General features: G+C 49.2%; 1 protein-coding gene across 4 annotated transcripts in view; it reads right to left on the bottom strand.

Annotated features, from left to right (window-relative positions):
* Nucleotides 1–15,908, bottom strand: part of FOXJ2 (forkhead box J2) — a 20,015-nt gene extending 4,107 nt beyond the window's left edge. Inside the window, exons 1-10 of one of the 4 annotated variants that reach the window (XM_059403618.1) lie at nt 14,739–15,908; nt 8,199–8,545; nt 6,848–6,922; nt 5,855–5,923; nt 5,561–5,701; nt 4,917–5,115; nt 2,026–2,412; nt 1,523–1,624; nt 752–961; nt 29–127 (exon numbers count right to left, since the gene is read on the bottom strand). In XM_059403618.1, coding sequence (XP_059259601.1) covers nt 29–127; nt 752–961; nt 1,523–1,624; nt 2,026–2,412; nt 4,917–5,115; nt 5,561–5,701; nt 5,855–5,923; nt 6,848–6,922; nt 8,199–8,531 — 1,615 coding nt within the window. In that variant the 5' untranslated portion in view covers nt 8,532–8,545; nt 14,739–15,908. Of the gene's footprint in view, nt 1–28; nt 128–751; nt 962–1,522; nt 1,625–2,025; nt 2,413–4,916; nt 5,116–5,560; nt 5,702–5,854; nt 5,924–6,847; nt 6,923–7,821; nt 8,009–8,198; nt 8,546–8,770; nt 8,792–14,738 lie in introns of those variants that run through there. The other 3 variants (XM_059403620.1, XM_059403619.1, XM_059403621.1) reach the window with 3 other exon arrangements.

The raw sequence follows: 15,908 nt of genomic DNA, 5'->3' as shown, positions 1-15,908 counted from the left end.
TGGGAGAAGCAAGCTTCCTGGCTCTTACCTGGGCGATTGTATCCTGCTGAATCCTGGGTGGAGATTGGGTACATTGGTGATGGGCCGGGGTATAGGTGGGGGGCTTGTGGGTGCACATAAGAGTTCACTGCCAAAGCAAGACAAGAGTTACTTGAGCAGACTTCATTATACTCAGTGAAGTAGGGCCCAATATAGAGGGGGAAAGAAGTACTCTTTCTCTCCTTGATGTCTCCTCCCTTCCTTGCTCTGTTCTATAGCTTCAGCAGGCTTAAAGGCTTTCTGGAGGAGCCATCAGTCCTCACCACTTAGGGCAAAAAGGGACCTTAATGGTCCCTACAACTATGACATATCATGGCTAGTCAAAGGATGACAAATAGAGAAACATGATCATTGAACCTCTCTCATTACACTGATCTGAAGATTGTGTAACTGTAGAGAATCACAACCCCATCTGATATGATCTGGGTAGGGGTTACTGACACACACATCTGGAATGAGCACCTTTTCCTCCCTTTTCATAAGTAATTCTGATCTCCCAAATTAAGGTGGAAAAGGGACTCATACAGTGTTTCAGTACAGGACTTGACTGATTGCACTAGATGTTCAGTCAACGTAGCAGACAAACCAGTCCCACTGCTCAGTCTGGGTCACTGCTCATCAGATGACTTTGCTCAATTCTCTTCTGCCCTTTTCCTCCCCCTCTCTTTTCGTCAGAGCCTCCACCTCCTTGGTAACTTGCTTGGCTCACTACCTTGGTTCATGGCTGGCTCTTGTTTGCCACTGGTAAGGGCACAGGAGTCAGCAATACGGGCAGAGGCTGGTGGCCGGTGGGAGCCCCCCTGGGGAGGCACATGACCAGTCTGGGTAAGGAAGTGGTTGAGAGAGTCACACAGATTGGCAATGTGATGCTGGTCGAGGCTCCAGTTCTTCTGCTCTGCCTGTCGCAGACTCTCCATCAGTTCTACAAACAGAGAAGCAAGAAGGGCTACCCTTTGTGGAGGTCCCAAAGCCCCTACCATATCCGCCCCCATCTCACTGCTCCCACCACATCACAAATCAACACTACGGACTAGATTCATTGCCAAGAATAACTGACATCTCCAAGAGCTCTACATTTTCAAACTCTTCTTCTGTTGGCTCCTTCCTAAATTCTTGTTACAATTTCCATCTTGCTGGTAAAGAAAACAAAATTTCAAAGGGAGTGATTGAATTAGCCCATCAACAGTGACAAAACTACAAAATCGTGGTCCGGTTTCTGAATTCCTGAGAGCCTTCCCACTCCAGGGACAAAACAGGGTAGGATAAAACGCGGTCATATTTTGGGTGAGTTCAGGCAAAATTAATTAAAATTAATTTGCAAATAACACTGGCATCATCTGCCTTGTGAGATATGGAGGGAAAACAATGGAATCCTCCCTCCTCAAAGCTCAATTCACCATCCCCTTCTGGTGCTGGTTTCTACTAGGCTTCCCACTCACCAGGTCCTCCTCTCCCCTCTGGTCATCTTCCTCTCCTCACTCACCTGAGAACTGTGACTGCTCAATGCTGGACCAGTTGAGCCGATTCACCATCTTAAAACTTTCCTTTAAGGAGTCGATGTTGGAGCACCAGTCGGGAGGAAAGGCTATAAAGGGGCGGGGAGGGTGGAAAATAAAGAGAGTGATGTGGCAGCCCGCTGACTATGTGCAAGGTTGTCAATGACATCACCAGGATAATCTGAAAATCTCCCTCCCTGAAGATGGAGGACTAGTAAAGCGGATAGCTTTAGGGAGAGACAGCCTAGCTCCCAGGCAGGAGAATCTGTAAAGCAATCCCAGGTGGTCCAAGAATCCCAAAACATGGAGCTCTGAGTGGCAACTTCAGTGGGCTCAGAGGGGCTCCTGCAGGGGCTGGTGGGGGCGGGGGGAGGGTGGGGAGGCTAGAGACCCACTGTTAACTACCTGGCCAACTGCATCTCCAGACCCAGTCAGAACAAGCAGGCCAGCCCGCCCTCCTCCCAGAGCCCACCACACCCTCCGTACTCACCAAAGCCAGTACTGTTGATAGGAGCCTGGCCCTGTGCCTGCTGCTGAGCCGGCGGTGGTGGCTGCGGGGCAGGGTGGGGGTGGGGATGGTGCTGATGCGGGTGGTAGCCCCCGTGCTGCAGCGGGGGTGGGTGCATGGCCATCACGGAGGGAGGCCCGTAGCCTTCGGCCCCAGCTGGCTTCCCCCCGGGTGGGGTACACCCATCCGGGCTTGGGGTGTGTAGCGGAGGGGCACCCCCTACAGCGGAGGGGCCCTGGGCGGGAGCCGGCTGCGCCTGCGACTGCTGCGGGGGTGGCTGCGGCTGCGGCTGCTGCTGGGGCGGTGGCGGCTGCTGGTACATGTAGTAGTTGTTAGAGGGCGGCATGTCCCCCAGGAGAGACGAGAAGCCTGGAGGGTGGAAGAAGCAGCCAAGTGAATTGGGCATGCATTTTTCTTTCTTTTCTTTCTTTTTTTAAAGGTTTATTTATTTGAGAGACAGCACTGCGAGCAGGGGGAGGGATAGAGATTCTTCAAGCCGACTCCCCACTGAGCATGGAGCACCGCGTGGGGCATTTGATCCCCAAACCCTGAGCCGAAACCCCGAGTCAGGTGCTCAACCGACTGAGCCTACCAACACCCCAGTTCAATTTTCACTGAACAGGACTTCCACAGGGATGAGATGGGAGGCGTCAGATAGAAACCCCAGACTTAAGGGTGTCCTGAGAAGGCACGATCCTCTGGGCTCCCCCTGCCCTCCATGGCTCCCCCACCTCTATAGATACAACGGACAGATGGAGGGCCTTGACAGTGTGACAACTGCTCGAATTCTAGCAAAAAGGTTAGCATGTATCTTTCATTCTATTCCTCAGGGATCTGGGGGTAGGCCTGGAATCAGTGTCAAGAGCAGACAGATATCAGGTGAAGTTTTAAAAGTAAATCACAGGGGCGCCTGGGTGGATCAGTCTGTTAACCATCTGCCTTTGGCTGGGTCATGATCCCAGGGTCCTAGGATGGAGCCCTGCCTCAGGCTCCCTGCTCAGCGGGGAGTGTACTTCTCCCTCTCTCCCCTGCTCATGCTCTCTCTCTCTCAAATAAATAAATAAAAGGTAAATTACTAATTAAAATAAAGCCACTGGGTACCTACTCTTTCTTCTTCCTTACTGTATCTACACTTGTCGCTGTTACTACCTACTTGGTTTCACCACCAACAAACGGAGCTGGGTGAGGCATAGATTAAGGATGGATGAATTTCTGGCACACATTGGGCAGGGAAGAACTAGAGACTGAGGCTGGGCAGGAGCTTTCAGCCACCATGAAATCTGAGTGAACACTTGAATCCTCACTCACTCTAATTTTTCACTTTGTCTCTGACAGCCCCTCCCTGCTCCACACTTCTGATCAATCAATCATCTGACCTGGATTCCTTTCTCAAGCAAAGGCTACAATCTCAGCGCATAACTCCAGCTCTAAATCCCCCAAGATATAAAAGAAGAAATCCACAGCAGTTAATATAAATTTTCCGAAAGGTGGCTGCTAATCAGTTTTCATCATCCCGTTCAAACCCTGAGGCCTGTACCCGGCAACTACACAGAACAAGAGGCTCTGATGCCTCACCCGAAGTCGACCCCCACCTCTAATTTCTTTAAAACCACAAACAAGGGGCACCTGGGTGGCTCAGTGGTTAAGCATCTCTCTTTGGCTCAGGTCATGATCCCAAGGTCCTGGGATCAAGTCCCTGCTCAGCGGGGAGCCTGCTTCTCCCTCTCCCTCTGCTTGCCACTCCCCCTGCTTGTGCTCTGTTTGTCAAATAAATAAATAAAACCTAAATAAATAAATAAAAACAGAAACAAACAGGAGTCGCAGAGGGCTGGACCAGGTGATTTCTCAAAGGAGCTTTCCAATATGGACCAGGTGATCTCTCAAAGGAGCTTTCCAATATGAACTTTACTCTCACACGGTAATACAGGTAATTTGAGTATGGACCAAATATAAACTAATATTAAGGAAGTATTATTGACTGTGTTAAGAATAATAATGGCAGTGGATAACAAAGTCTTTATCATTAAGACTTCACAATGAAGTAGTACCTATAGGTGGGATAGCACATCTGGGAATTGCATTACATTATTCCCATTTAAAAAAAAAAAGTGGGTGGTAAATGAAACGAGCTGAACAAAATATTGCCATGTATTAAACTGGGCCATCTTAAAAGTTGGAAACCTAAGGGTGTATTATACTATTTTCTCTATTTTTGCATCTGTTTGAGATTTCTTTCTAACAAAAATTAACATGGGGTGCCTGGGTGGCTTAGTTGGTTGAGTGTCTGACTCTTGATATCAGCTCAGGCCATGATCTCATGATCTCAGGGTGATGAGATCGAGCCCCAGGGTGGGCTCTGCGCTTAGTGGGGAGTCTTTTTGAAGATCTTCTCCCTTTACCCCCTCTCCCACTCGCTCGCTTTCTCAAATAAATAAATAAATCTTTTTAAAAATATATGTGCTGCCGAAGTGAGCACAATTTTTTTTTAAAGCAACTAGAAATATGCTAAAAAATTAAATTGTCTCACAATGAAACGGATTCTGAGGGAAAGCAAACCACTGCTGTCCCCTAGTGGCCATCCTCTAAATGATGGGCTTGCAGCCATTAAGTCACTGCCCTTAGTTCTAGAAGGGGGATCCCTTGAACTCACTTTCTGAAGCTAATAACCCAGCCTGCCTCTCAAAACAGCTCCAAAACAGCTCCAAACTAAGCCAGAAGAGCTTGACTCCAAACAATTCTGGTTTCTTGAGATGCTTCCTCTAACCAGTGATCAGCCTCTCCTCATGTGAAAAGTAACACAGAAGGGAAAGAGAATGTACCACCGATCCAGGAGTAGAAGTATGTTCATGCCCTCATCCCAACAGCAGGCTCACCATGCTGAGACGAGGAAGAGGATTTCTCCAGCATGGATTTGTAGAGGTTGCGAAAGGACCAGCTTAGGTCCTGAAAATTGATCTCTGAGTAGGAGAATTTGAAGTCATTGTTGGTGTTATACAGGGGAGGAGGACCCTCCGCACCTTCTCGGCCAGGAGCCCCTGCTGCCACCGCTCCACCATCCACAGATCCTGTGCCCTGCAGAAAGGAGTAAGAGAGACTCAATCCATGTGCTATATCAGGAAAGGAGCCTTTCATGGTCACCAAGCTCTCTGGCTTGTCTTCATCCTGTCCTAACTTTTCAATGAATGAACATCATTTCCCCGTCTGTCTCATTGATTCCTATCATGATGTACCTCGAGCCATTTTCCCATGCTCTGTCCATCTTCCATTCTCATAACCTTTTTGGCTCCCCTTCTTCTCTTCTCACTACTTTTCATCCCCCTGATCTTTCTCAACGTTCTGTTACATATCTCTCTCTCTCTCTCAGCTTCCCTTTTCTGCTTTCCCTTTCTTTCCCAATTGATCTGCCTACTACATCACAGATAATACAGTATTTCCAACTGGCAGATCTATGACTCTGTTCAACGACCTATCCACCCATCCATCCATCCCCATGCACCCTGACACCCCTACTTCTTACCTGGCTGTAGCTTGTGATAGAAGTGGGGCTCTGAAGGGACATCTGAGGATTCCCCTCGGAAGGCAGTGAGGCTTCTCCACCCCCAGGAACACCTCCCCGTGGGCTCTTGCTTGCCTCCTGTTCTGGTGAGTCTTGGGATAGCTGAGGGTTGGGAAAGAACAGAAATCTGGAAGCAGAAACTAAACATCCTCCTGAGACCCATGGTTTCAGCTCACCCTTTGCCCCAAACACAGGAAAGGACCAAAACTACAAGACAGGATGTAGCCCGAGCTGCTGGCCCAGGTGGGGACTTACATCATCATCTGGAGGGTGTCTTCTCTTTCGGGAGATGTCAGGGCAGGTGTCGATTGTCCAGTAAGAGCCCTGGAAGGAGAACCCAAACCCACAGAAAACAAAATCATTATATATGAAAATTCCCACCTTTGGAAAAGCAAATAGTTGGGAGGATTTTCACCCAAAAAAAAAAAAAAATGTTATATTAAGAAAAATAACTGGAGAATCACACAGAGTTCCGAGGGTACTGGCTATTTTTGAGGAATAAATTTGTCCTAAAAGTTCAATGAGTATGTCAGGGGTATAACTATAACTGGTGGTCCAAACACAGGCCTTGATTGTTCTGGTATCTTGTTCAAAGAGCTGGAAATGCCCACACACAACCATCCCCTTCTGTGTGATCTGTGGCAAGGCTCTCCTGAACTCGAGCATCCACATCTTTTGAAAGAAGAAACTGATTTATCTCTTTTCCCTTTTGAAGATAAAAGTCATGGGATTTTTGCAGAGAAAAGTCCTTACAAAGGTTATTTAGCCTACCTTTCACATCTAAAAAGAGGGCCACACATTAAAGTCAACTTTACCATATATAATTCTATTTTTAAAAAAAGGATTTCAGGGATGGCTGGGTGGCTCAGTTGTCTCCTGCCTTTGGCTTAGGTCATGATCCCTGGGTCTTGGGATCTAGTCCCACATCAGGCTCCTTGCTCAGCAGGGAGCCTACTTCTCCCTCTCCCTGCTGCTACCCCTGTTCATGCGCGCTCTCTCTCCCTCTCTGACAAATAAATAAATAAGTCTTAAAAAAAAAAAAAATTTCACAATCTTTCTTAGTCACTCATGCTAGTGGGGGCCCACAAGCGTGATAGCCAAGCTCTTCTTTTGAGAAAAAATAAAGCTGCTTCTCTAATTAACATGATTTCCTCTTCTGGGTAATTAAAACAGCCACAGGACTCTAGGCTGTCAACTACTCCTCTCTCCTTCCTGCCCCTCCTTTCAATGCTTACAGGAGTGTCTCACCTTCCCCGGGTCATCCCGAGGTCTGGGCACCTTCCGGAAACACTTGTTGAGAGAAAGGTTGTGCCGAATTGAATTCTAGGGAAGCAGAGAAGCAAGTTAGGCTTCAGCATGGTGTAAAGCAGAAAATTTTCCAATAGGGCACAGAGGGACACAAAAGAACATAACATATCATAAAGTTCAAGTATCAGGCAAACTTAGGACCTCCTAACTATACTGATGGAGGACCTTATCTAGCAGATAGCAAGAGCCCTGAGATGAGAAAATGCAGAAATTAAATGGATGGGAGGTAATGCCTATAAACTTGACTACCAGGTGCTTCTGGTATCTATATAAAAAACAACAACTATATAATCTTTCTGGTTATATATATATATATATATACCTGAAAAATTAAGACAGATACATATCTGCCTTAATTTATTTTAATCTCCCCTTTAAGACTGTTTATATAAATAAAAGCAAATATAAATTTGAAACAAAACAAAGGCACAAGGTCACCTTTGTTCTCTCAACAGCCCCCTGGAATGCTACATTTGGAGGAAAAAAAGAATGTTGCAGCTGTGTGCTGGACGAGACTGGGTGTTGTGGTAGCTAACAGGGACAGGGTCATGGAGGAAAAGCTGAACACTTCCAGTAGTCTCCAGCTCATCATTTGATTTGTATGTCAACCGGTGATTTACAGAGTGAAAGAACTACATTAAATCCCCCCTCCTTCTCAACAACTGGCAAATGAGTTGCTGCTCCAAAAGATGGGGAACAGCAGTCTTCCTTCTTTGCTTGGAAGAAGAGTTTCCTTCTTCCTTTACTGCCAGCCAAACAACTTATCCTCTTACTACTTGCTTGGCGGATGAGCTCTTGGTGAAGGACCTTATTATTATCATTATTACTATTATTGTTATTGTTACTGGTATACAATTTTTCAGAAGATGAGGACTACGTGTAATGAAGCTTTGGAAATCTGATGAGACTCCTACCTCTAGGTAGGAAGAAGCAATGCCATCCCTTGCACAGTGACTTGAACATAGTAGAGTGGCAATAAGTATTTGTGAAATGAATGAATCTCCTTTTCGAAGACTCAGAAGGTAAGAGGGTATGATGAGCAACAGCATCCTGCCATCCTCATAACTATACTTAGTGGCTCGATATCACTGGAGTTTCCCTGATATACCTTATGAAAGTTGTTCAACTCTGAAAAAGAGTAGGGGATGGGAGATATAAGATTTTAAGTTCACGCATCTCTGAAACAGGTCAGAGTGAACTGGACCAGGTTAGAGGAAGAAACAAAAGAGTAGAGTAGAGAAAAAGGCTGTCAAAGGCTAAAAACAATCGCAGGTTACAGAAGTCATCCCACCTTCCAACCAATGCCAGCGTTCTTGTAATAGGGGAAGTTATCACAGATCCAGCGGTAAATCTCACTGAGGGTCATCTTCTTGGCTGGAGAGGAGTTGATGGCATAGGTGATGAGGGTGGCATAGCTGTATCGTGGCTTGCCATCCTGGTGCACTGCTGCCTCATCTTTGCTCAGGGTGGCATTTGGATCTGTGGGTGAGCCTGGGGGACACTTGCGGCTGCCACCTGGAGGCCCAGCCTGAGAGGCACTCCCAAGCTTCTCGATGGTAGCTCGAAGGGTCAGCTGGGGGAGCCAGTCTATGGAGGTGAGGCTACTCTCTAGGTCAGAAGCCATGGTACTTCTGGGTTCTGCCGAGAAGAGAACAAAGGGGAGAGGAAACTAGAACAGGTGAGTGTGATAGCTGGTTACTAGTGGCAAATAATATTCAAATGTTAGTGCTCTAAGGGAAGTAGAGTTTCTTCCCACTGTAATCCCCATGGGAGACTGTCGCAGAACAGCCCTCAACCAAGTGTTCCCAAAGCTCCCAGACAACATATCACCAATCATCTACTAGATGACAGACTGGTACTTACCAGTCTTACATCTTAATGTAGAACACAGCCAACAGGACTCTCCATTCAGCACTAAGAAGTCAGACCCCCACCCAACTGAGGTATTCCCTCAATCCTCCTTACATGGAGCCCTACAACATAATATTTTAAACCACATAATTTTTTTAAAAACTTAATATACCAGGTAAAATCAGCTAAAGTCTACTCTCCAATTATGTGATGCTTGTTTTACATACATAGAGACAGCACAAGTGAACATGTAAAGAAAAACAGTCCGGAAAAAAAAGAAAAGAAAAACAGTCCAAGTAAACACAAATATACAGCAAGGAAGCACACACCAACACTTTTACAGATGTTTCACAGTGGGTGAATTTGACCCCTCGCCTTTTTATCCCATATATGTGCACATGAGGCATATTCGATTTACCCCAAGCATAAATTACGCACGAGGACCAGCAAAGGACAGAGGCAAGACACACATGTAAACAGTGGCCCCCATACCCAGAGATCACAATGAGATATGCGATGTACATTACCAGCAGAGCACAAAGCCACACACAGAGGTAACAGATCCTGAGTTAGAGCCGCCCTCACACCTTTAAAGCTGCCCCTGACCGGCTCCCGCCCACAGACACCAACACCAGGAAGAAGGCATCGGCAAGGACCTCCCACCTCCCAGCCCGCTGGGCTTCACTGAGCCAGGAGGTGGGGGACACCCAGCTGTGTGCACACCGTAACAATCAGATAGCCTAGCTAAAAATAGCCACTCTGGGGCTAAGAGCTGGCTCCCCTTCTCCCGCCCTCCTCCTCTCTCCTTCCTTCCCAGCCAGGCACGCACGCTTGCTGCACCTCCATGCAAACTCCTGGCGCTGCCAAACCGCCCACGCCTGATGTTTGCACACCCTGCTGCCACCCACACCCCCTGGGCGCTCTCGCTGGCAGATCGGTGTAGCCGGAGTGACGTCTTGGTGGGGGGAGGTGAAGAGCGCCGGGTGCTCTCTGCTACTGCAGGGTCTAGAAAGGCTGGCAGGAAGCGCTTGGTAGCCATTTGGCGCTCCCAGAGAGCCCATGCCAGCAACCCCCTAAGCACTTGCCGCTTGGAGGTTTGTGCCTGCTCGCCCGGGGAGGAGAGTCCTGCCAGTATTTCCTTCTCGAGGCCCTGCTGACGGTCCCACCAGGGCTAGCGAGCCTCAGAATTCAGAATCCCGGACAGAAACACATCGCGTATGTAATTTCTAAATGCGCACCCAGATAAAATGCACGAGCGGTATGGATTCGACTATACACAAATCCACATCCTTTGCCGTTAAAAACTCAATCCCAGGTACGACTGCCTACCCCCCTCTCCTGCCTCCAACACAACTTGCAAGCTGTCAGCTCACTCTGTAGCCCACAGCTGGGGCTCTCCTCCCCTTGAGATTTACCCCTTCTCCTTTTCTCCTTTTCTCACCCTGTGTTCTCCCCCAAATTCCCCACCCACACAACTCCTGCATGTACACACAAGTAGTCGGCACCCTGCTCCTCCCCAGCAACACACCCACTCCACAAGGCTGAGGGAAACACCTTATGCCTCAGGGCCTGAGCAGCTTGAGACCCAACTGAAACCCAAGAATCACTTGACAAGAGAAAGAAAGAAAGAAAAAAAAAAGCTATGTTTATAAATAGTATCATGAAAGGGTTTCCCCTTTATGGGTAGCCTCTCTCCCCACCACCCTCTTTTACAGCCCACCACCACCACCTTGCCTTATAATATCATGGAAACTTGGAAGCTAATAGGGACATCTAATCATTCCAGGAAGCCTCAAACCTCCCAGCGCATTACTGAATCAAAATGCCACAGCATCTGGAGTAAAGCAGGGCACTTTGGGCAGTGAATTGGTCCTATAGCTGGGTTATCCCAGCCGAACAGTGTTGTGACAATAAGCAGGTTCTCAGTGACCAGGGTTTTCCTCGGTCCTCCTCAGAAGGGGAGGTCTATAAAGAATTCCCTATTATTGGGTACCCGGGTGGCTCAGTGGGTTGGGCCTCTGCCTTCAGCTGAGGTCATGATCTTGGGGTCCTGGGATCAAGTCCCCCTCTCTCTCTGCCTGCCTCTCTGCATACTTGTGATCTCTCTCTGTCAAATAAATAAATAAAATCTTAAAAAAAAAAAAAAAAGAATTCCCTATTATCTTCTGCTTAAGATCCCTAGGAAACCTCAACTTCTGAATACAGAAGCCTTCCGTGGACCCTTCATTTGAAAGTCTCCCAACATAGGACACGGACATGAGAGTAGACTTCAAGTGGTTTACAGAACCCATGCCAATCCAATCACTGTGAATTCCAGAAAGGGAAGCACTGCCAGCCTTTGCTAGTTGTTCCATGCTTTTCCCTACCCTTACCCCTGCACCAGGTTAAGAGAGGTTAAATTCAACCTTTCTCCAGCACCCTCCCTGTCAGCCCTCCAGATACCACACAGCACTCAAAATATATCCTAATCTTACCAGCTACAAGAAGCTTGCAGCAGAAGGTCCTCCGGATCTTTTGGCACCATGCTCCTTTAACCCATCCCACTTCCTCACCCCGTCACTTCCCCATTCTGGAAGGGCCGTCCAGTGCACAGAACCTCAGAGATGAGGTCCCTCCATTCTATTCCCAGCCTTGACCCTGACTCACTAAATGTCCCTAGCCACCCCTTGCTCCCTGAAGTCTTGATGCCTCAGTTTCCCCCTTCAATAAAAGGGATGAAGTCATCAACACTGCCAAAGCTTCATCCCTGGAGGGAAGTGAATGAAGCTTAATGAGCTTGTGGCTGCCACACATTCCATGCTCCCCAAAATAATGGCACGAGGCTAATGTTCAGAGCTAATATTAGAAAGGCAAACAAGAGCTACTTCCATTTCTTAGTCCAACCAACCTAGTTACCCAGACCTCTCTCCAGGTGGGCCTTGTGCCACTGGGCTTGGGCAGAACCTGAGTCAGGCCACATTCTTCTCTGCATGCTGGAAGACTGAAAGGAAATACCCATAGAAACTGGGAAAGGCAGCCAAAGGGCAGGCTCCATCACATCCACAGGACATCTAATGAAGACTACAGTACCAGGAGAAAGGCAGAGAAAAACAGAAAGACATTCTGTTGGTGTGGAAGACTGATCCTGGATGAGATGTGTAAGATCCAAAATAACAGGCACGGTTTTCTTCCCACTTTATCTGAAAGGCCAGGAATTATTCTCTGTATGGTGCCAAGGTCAGGTATTAAGGAGTGATATCTTCCTGCTCTGGACAGAATGCCAGCACTAATAGAGCAGCGGTTGAGTTTACCACATTACCAATTACCAGTCAGGATGCCTGGGTTTCAATCCTGGCTCCACTCCTTACTGGCTGTGCAACCTCAGGCAAGTTACCTAACCTCTCTATGTTGTCATTTCTTCCTCTATAGAATAGAGATGATAACTGCACCTGCACAGGGTTGTTGTAAGGATTGCCTCAAGTTAATATTTTTTTGTAAAGATTTTGTTTATTTACTTGACAGACAGAGATCACAAGTAGGTGGGGGGGAGGGGGGCGGGAAGCAGGCTCCCCGCTGAGCAGAGAGTCTGGTGTGGGGCTCAGTCCCAGGACCCTGGGATCATGACCTGAGCCCAAGGCGGAGGCTTTAACCCACTAAGCCACCCAGGTGCCCCTCAAGTTAATATTTTTAAGGCATTTAGTAAGTGTTAGGTAAGTGTAGCTATTATTATTTTTGAATGAGGCAAAACAGAGAATATTGGAAATGAGAAAGCAGACCGTGGAGGTTAAGACTGAAAACAGCAAGACTGCCATGGTTTATGTTACAAAACCTGCACTGAATTTGCAATAGCTTTCGAGATGTCAGAAACTCCACTTTTTACTTTGGGGATAAGGTCACCCCACTACGGACCAATTCTAGGACCACGCAGACTTCAAAGATGAAGGAACAAGAGGATATCATCTCTACTTTTCAGCAGGGACCAGGTCTAGCCATAAGACATGATCTGGAAAACACCACTCTTTAAAGCATAGTTAATCCAACCCAACAGCCATCCGCTCCCAGCAGATTCCACAGAAGCAAGGAGAATTAGGGAAACTCCGTCCTAGTAAGGCCGGTTGCACTGTTGGGGGGCAGGAGGGGGGGCCCACCTGGAGCCACTGTGATACAGTTCCCTCTCAGTCTCTCAACAAGTTGCAATCCAGCATCTGGGAAAGCACTTTGGGAGAAATGGGTTGCTATTACACTAGAGTCGGCTCTTTTCACGAAGTGGGGGAGGGAGTTCTAGAGGTAAGAGTCAAGGAGCCTCATGCTTTTGAGACCAGAGATACCAGAAATAAAACTCTCTCGCTAGTTCTAGAAGAAGTGGCCACAGCCTGACACTGAGCAGCCTTACCACAAGAAAGGACTCTTATGCAGCCATTCATGAGGGTTCTCAACTGGCCAGGGCAGGCCAAGGCCTTCCTCCCAGCAGGGCAGCCTTACCAACAACCTCTCCATGTCCTCCCGCAGGGGATGCCTACTTCAAGAGGCCTACCAAAAACACAGGATTCTGGGTAATTGGAGGCTTAGTCCGAAAAGTGCAACGCAACTGTCCCCACACACATACCCACTTGAAACAGAGTCAGAGCCCCATTCACCTGAATTAAGAGACATATGTACACCGCTCTCTAGCACAGCTGTGTGGACCTGGATTATACCCCTGCCTCATATACCACTAACAGGTAGTCTCCAGGGCCAAGTGGACGTATGTAGGGACTCACACAGCCCACCAAGGCCCAGAAAGAGAAAGAAGAAGGAAACATAAAAACCCACGTAAGATGGAAGCCTCCCACTTGGTTTTGCTGTGAGGTGCACACAGAATTTGAGGCAGGAAAGCGGGGGCCCAGCTAGTGGTCCCAGGTGGAAAGACACACTGCTAAACGCCCAGCATCCACTAGAAGGATTTCCTAGCACCCTTCTCCCGACTTTTCTGATGATTCTGGGCTTTGATGATTCCTGCTCCATATCTCATGAAAGAAAACTTAAATACCAGACTCCAGAGACACAGAACCAAACAAGAAATGGGAAGGGAAAAGATGAAACTATTAGGTGCTTTTCTTAAAGGAGATTTATCACAGGTCAAATCTCCCGGTGGTGGGGGAAGGGGGCAACTTATTTCGATGGAAGACTGGAGGGAGGCTGAGCAGCAACACCCCTCTCTTCCTATCCAGGATCTGCTTTTTCCTGAGGAACTGTCAGTGAAGGACAGGAGCTGTGGACAGGAGCTGTGCAGGACATGAGGGCAGTGGTACAGGACCAGCACTAGGGAAGAACTTCAACCCAAGAGTTAGCGTTCCCCTGTATCCTCTCTTCTTGCCTTAGGAAGGGATTTCCATTGTCCCTTTGGATTTTACTGACAGAGCCATGCTTCCATCCAGGAATAGGTAAGCCACAAGAGGAGGCCTCCTGGTGTCAGAGGAAGGGTGAGTGGGGACAGGCTGATTTTCTTGTCAAGGAGACAGTGGGTAGGAGAGAACAGCTCTGGCGGACATGAAGCTGAAGTAGGCTTACAAGGTAAGACAAGGTAGTATCACTGGAAGCCCTAGACAAGTGTAGGCCATGAAATGCCACGATCACTTTAGTGAGGTAAGAAAGCCCAAGAATGGAGAGCGCTCTGGGAGTCTGGTTGGGATGTGTCCATCCTTATTACACAGTACAGATGCAGTTTTGAAAATGCAGGCATTTGCTGATACCCCTTTGCCCTCAGCATGAAACCCTATGTGTCCCCAGGGACCTCAAAGGAATTCCATCCATCGAGTCCCCAAACATTAAGAAACCCATTTCACAGAGCCTCTGCAGAAGGTGTAAGTCTGAAGCCAGGAGCTTCCTCAGAACACACTCCCCAGAGGATTCTCTGAGTTATTACTCTACCTTCCCCAGTGATGAAACCCAAGAGCCACCATCTCGGCCCCTACCCCCACTAGTACCTAAAGAGGACAGAGAGGTTAAAGAAAGCACTAACCTGTCTCCAAGCTTCCCCCAGCAAAGGGAGGGAACCACCTGGTACTGGAGTTTGGGGCTGGAGGGACTCCCCTCTTCAAAGGCAGATGAAGAGTTTCATCCTCAGTGGCTCTTCCTGTACTTGGTTGAGCATCCCAAGCTGGGGTCGGGGGGAACTGGGTCCCCTGAGGATGAGGAGCGGAGGGAGGAGGCGGCGGAGGAGAAGGAGGTCCTACCTGGGGAAGGTGGCACACCCCCCACACCCTGCTTGTAACCCTGGGGAGGAGGGGAGGAGCCTCTCCGAACCTGGAGTTGTCTCCTCCCCCTTGGGGGAGTCCCCCTCCCCCCCAAACTGGATCTTTCGGGAGTGGAGGGCTCTTTCTGTCTGCTGGAGATCTGAGCGGAGGGGCTCTGCCCTGTTCCACTGTCTAGGTACAAGGAAGTTGAGAGGAGAGTCTTTCCCCTCTCCTGAAAGGCTGAAAGCGGCTCCTCTTCTTTCCCTGGAGTGGTCTCTGCTTCTGAATGTAAGGACTCCTCTCCCCTGTGAGTACTGGATAGGATGGAGGGCGCCTACTCCACAGGCATGCCCCCCCTTCTCTTAGCCTCAAAAGTCCTGAACTGCTGAGAGTGTGCGTTTGGAGGGGTGGAGGCACGCTGGGGCGGGCTCACGCTGTCTGCTTCCTTTAGCAGGATCGCCCCTTTCTACTTCTGGAGGTCTATTCCCGGGCCAGGATGGGGGTTTTCCTCTCCCCTACAGGGGTCTCTTCTTCCCCTCGCCCGAGTGGCGGTAAGGGTCTCCGCTCCAGCGGCGAGAGAGGCTGCCCCCGTCCCCGCGCCCGCCTCCGCTCCGGGGTGCCCCCGAGGGTGGGGTTTTCCTACTCCCCGCTCTCCCTGAGCTGGCCTGGGCAGCAGGGTCCGGGAGGCCGCGGCTGCCGACTCCGGTCCCTGGCTACTGTGGCCAGCGCCTCCTCTAGTCCCGTCCCGTCCGGTCCGCTCCCTTCGGCGCGTGAGGCCCCCGGCGCTGCCACCTCTCGGGCTCCGGCCAGTCCGGGCTCCGGGGGAGCCAGAAGGCTGACGGACAGTGTCAGGACTCGGCTCGGGCTCGGGCTCGGCTCGGCTCCGCTGCAGGCCCCGGCTCCTCCCCGGCCTCCGCGCCGCGCTCCACGCCCCTCCCCCTCCCCCGCCCGCCAGG

Source organism: Mustela nigripes, chromosome 6 (genome assembly GCF_022355385.1).
Source record: "Mustela nigripes isolate SB6536 chromosome 6, MUSNIG.SB6536, whole genome shotgun sequence".
In the NCBI taxonomy this organism is placed as follows: Eukaryota; Metazoa; Chordata; class Mammalia; order Carnivora; family Mustelidae; genus Mustela; species Mustela nigripes.
The sequence above is the reverse complement of the archived record's forward strand: the minus strand, read 5'-3'. Positions and strand labels throughout refer to the sequence as shown.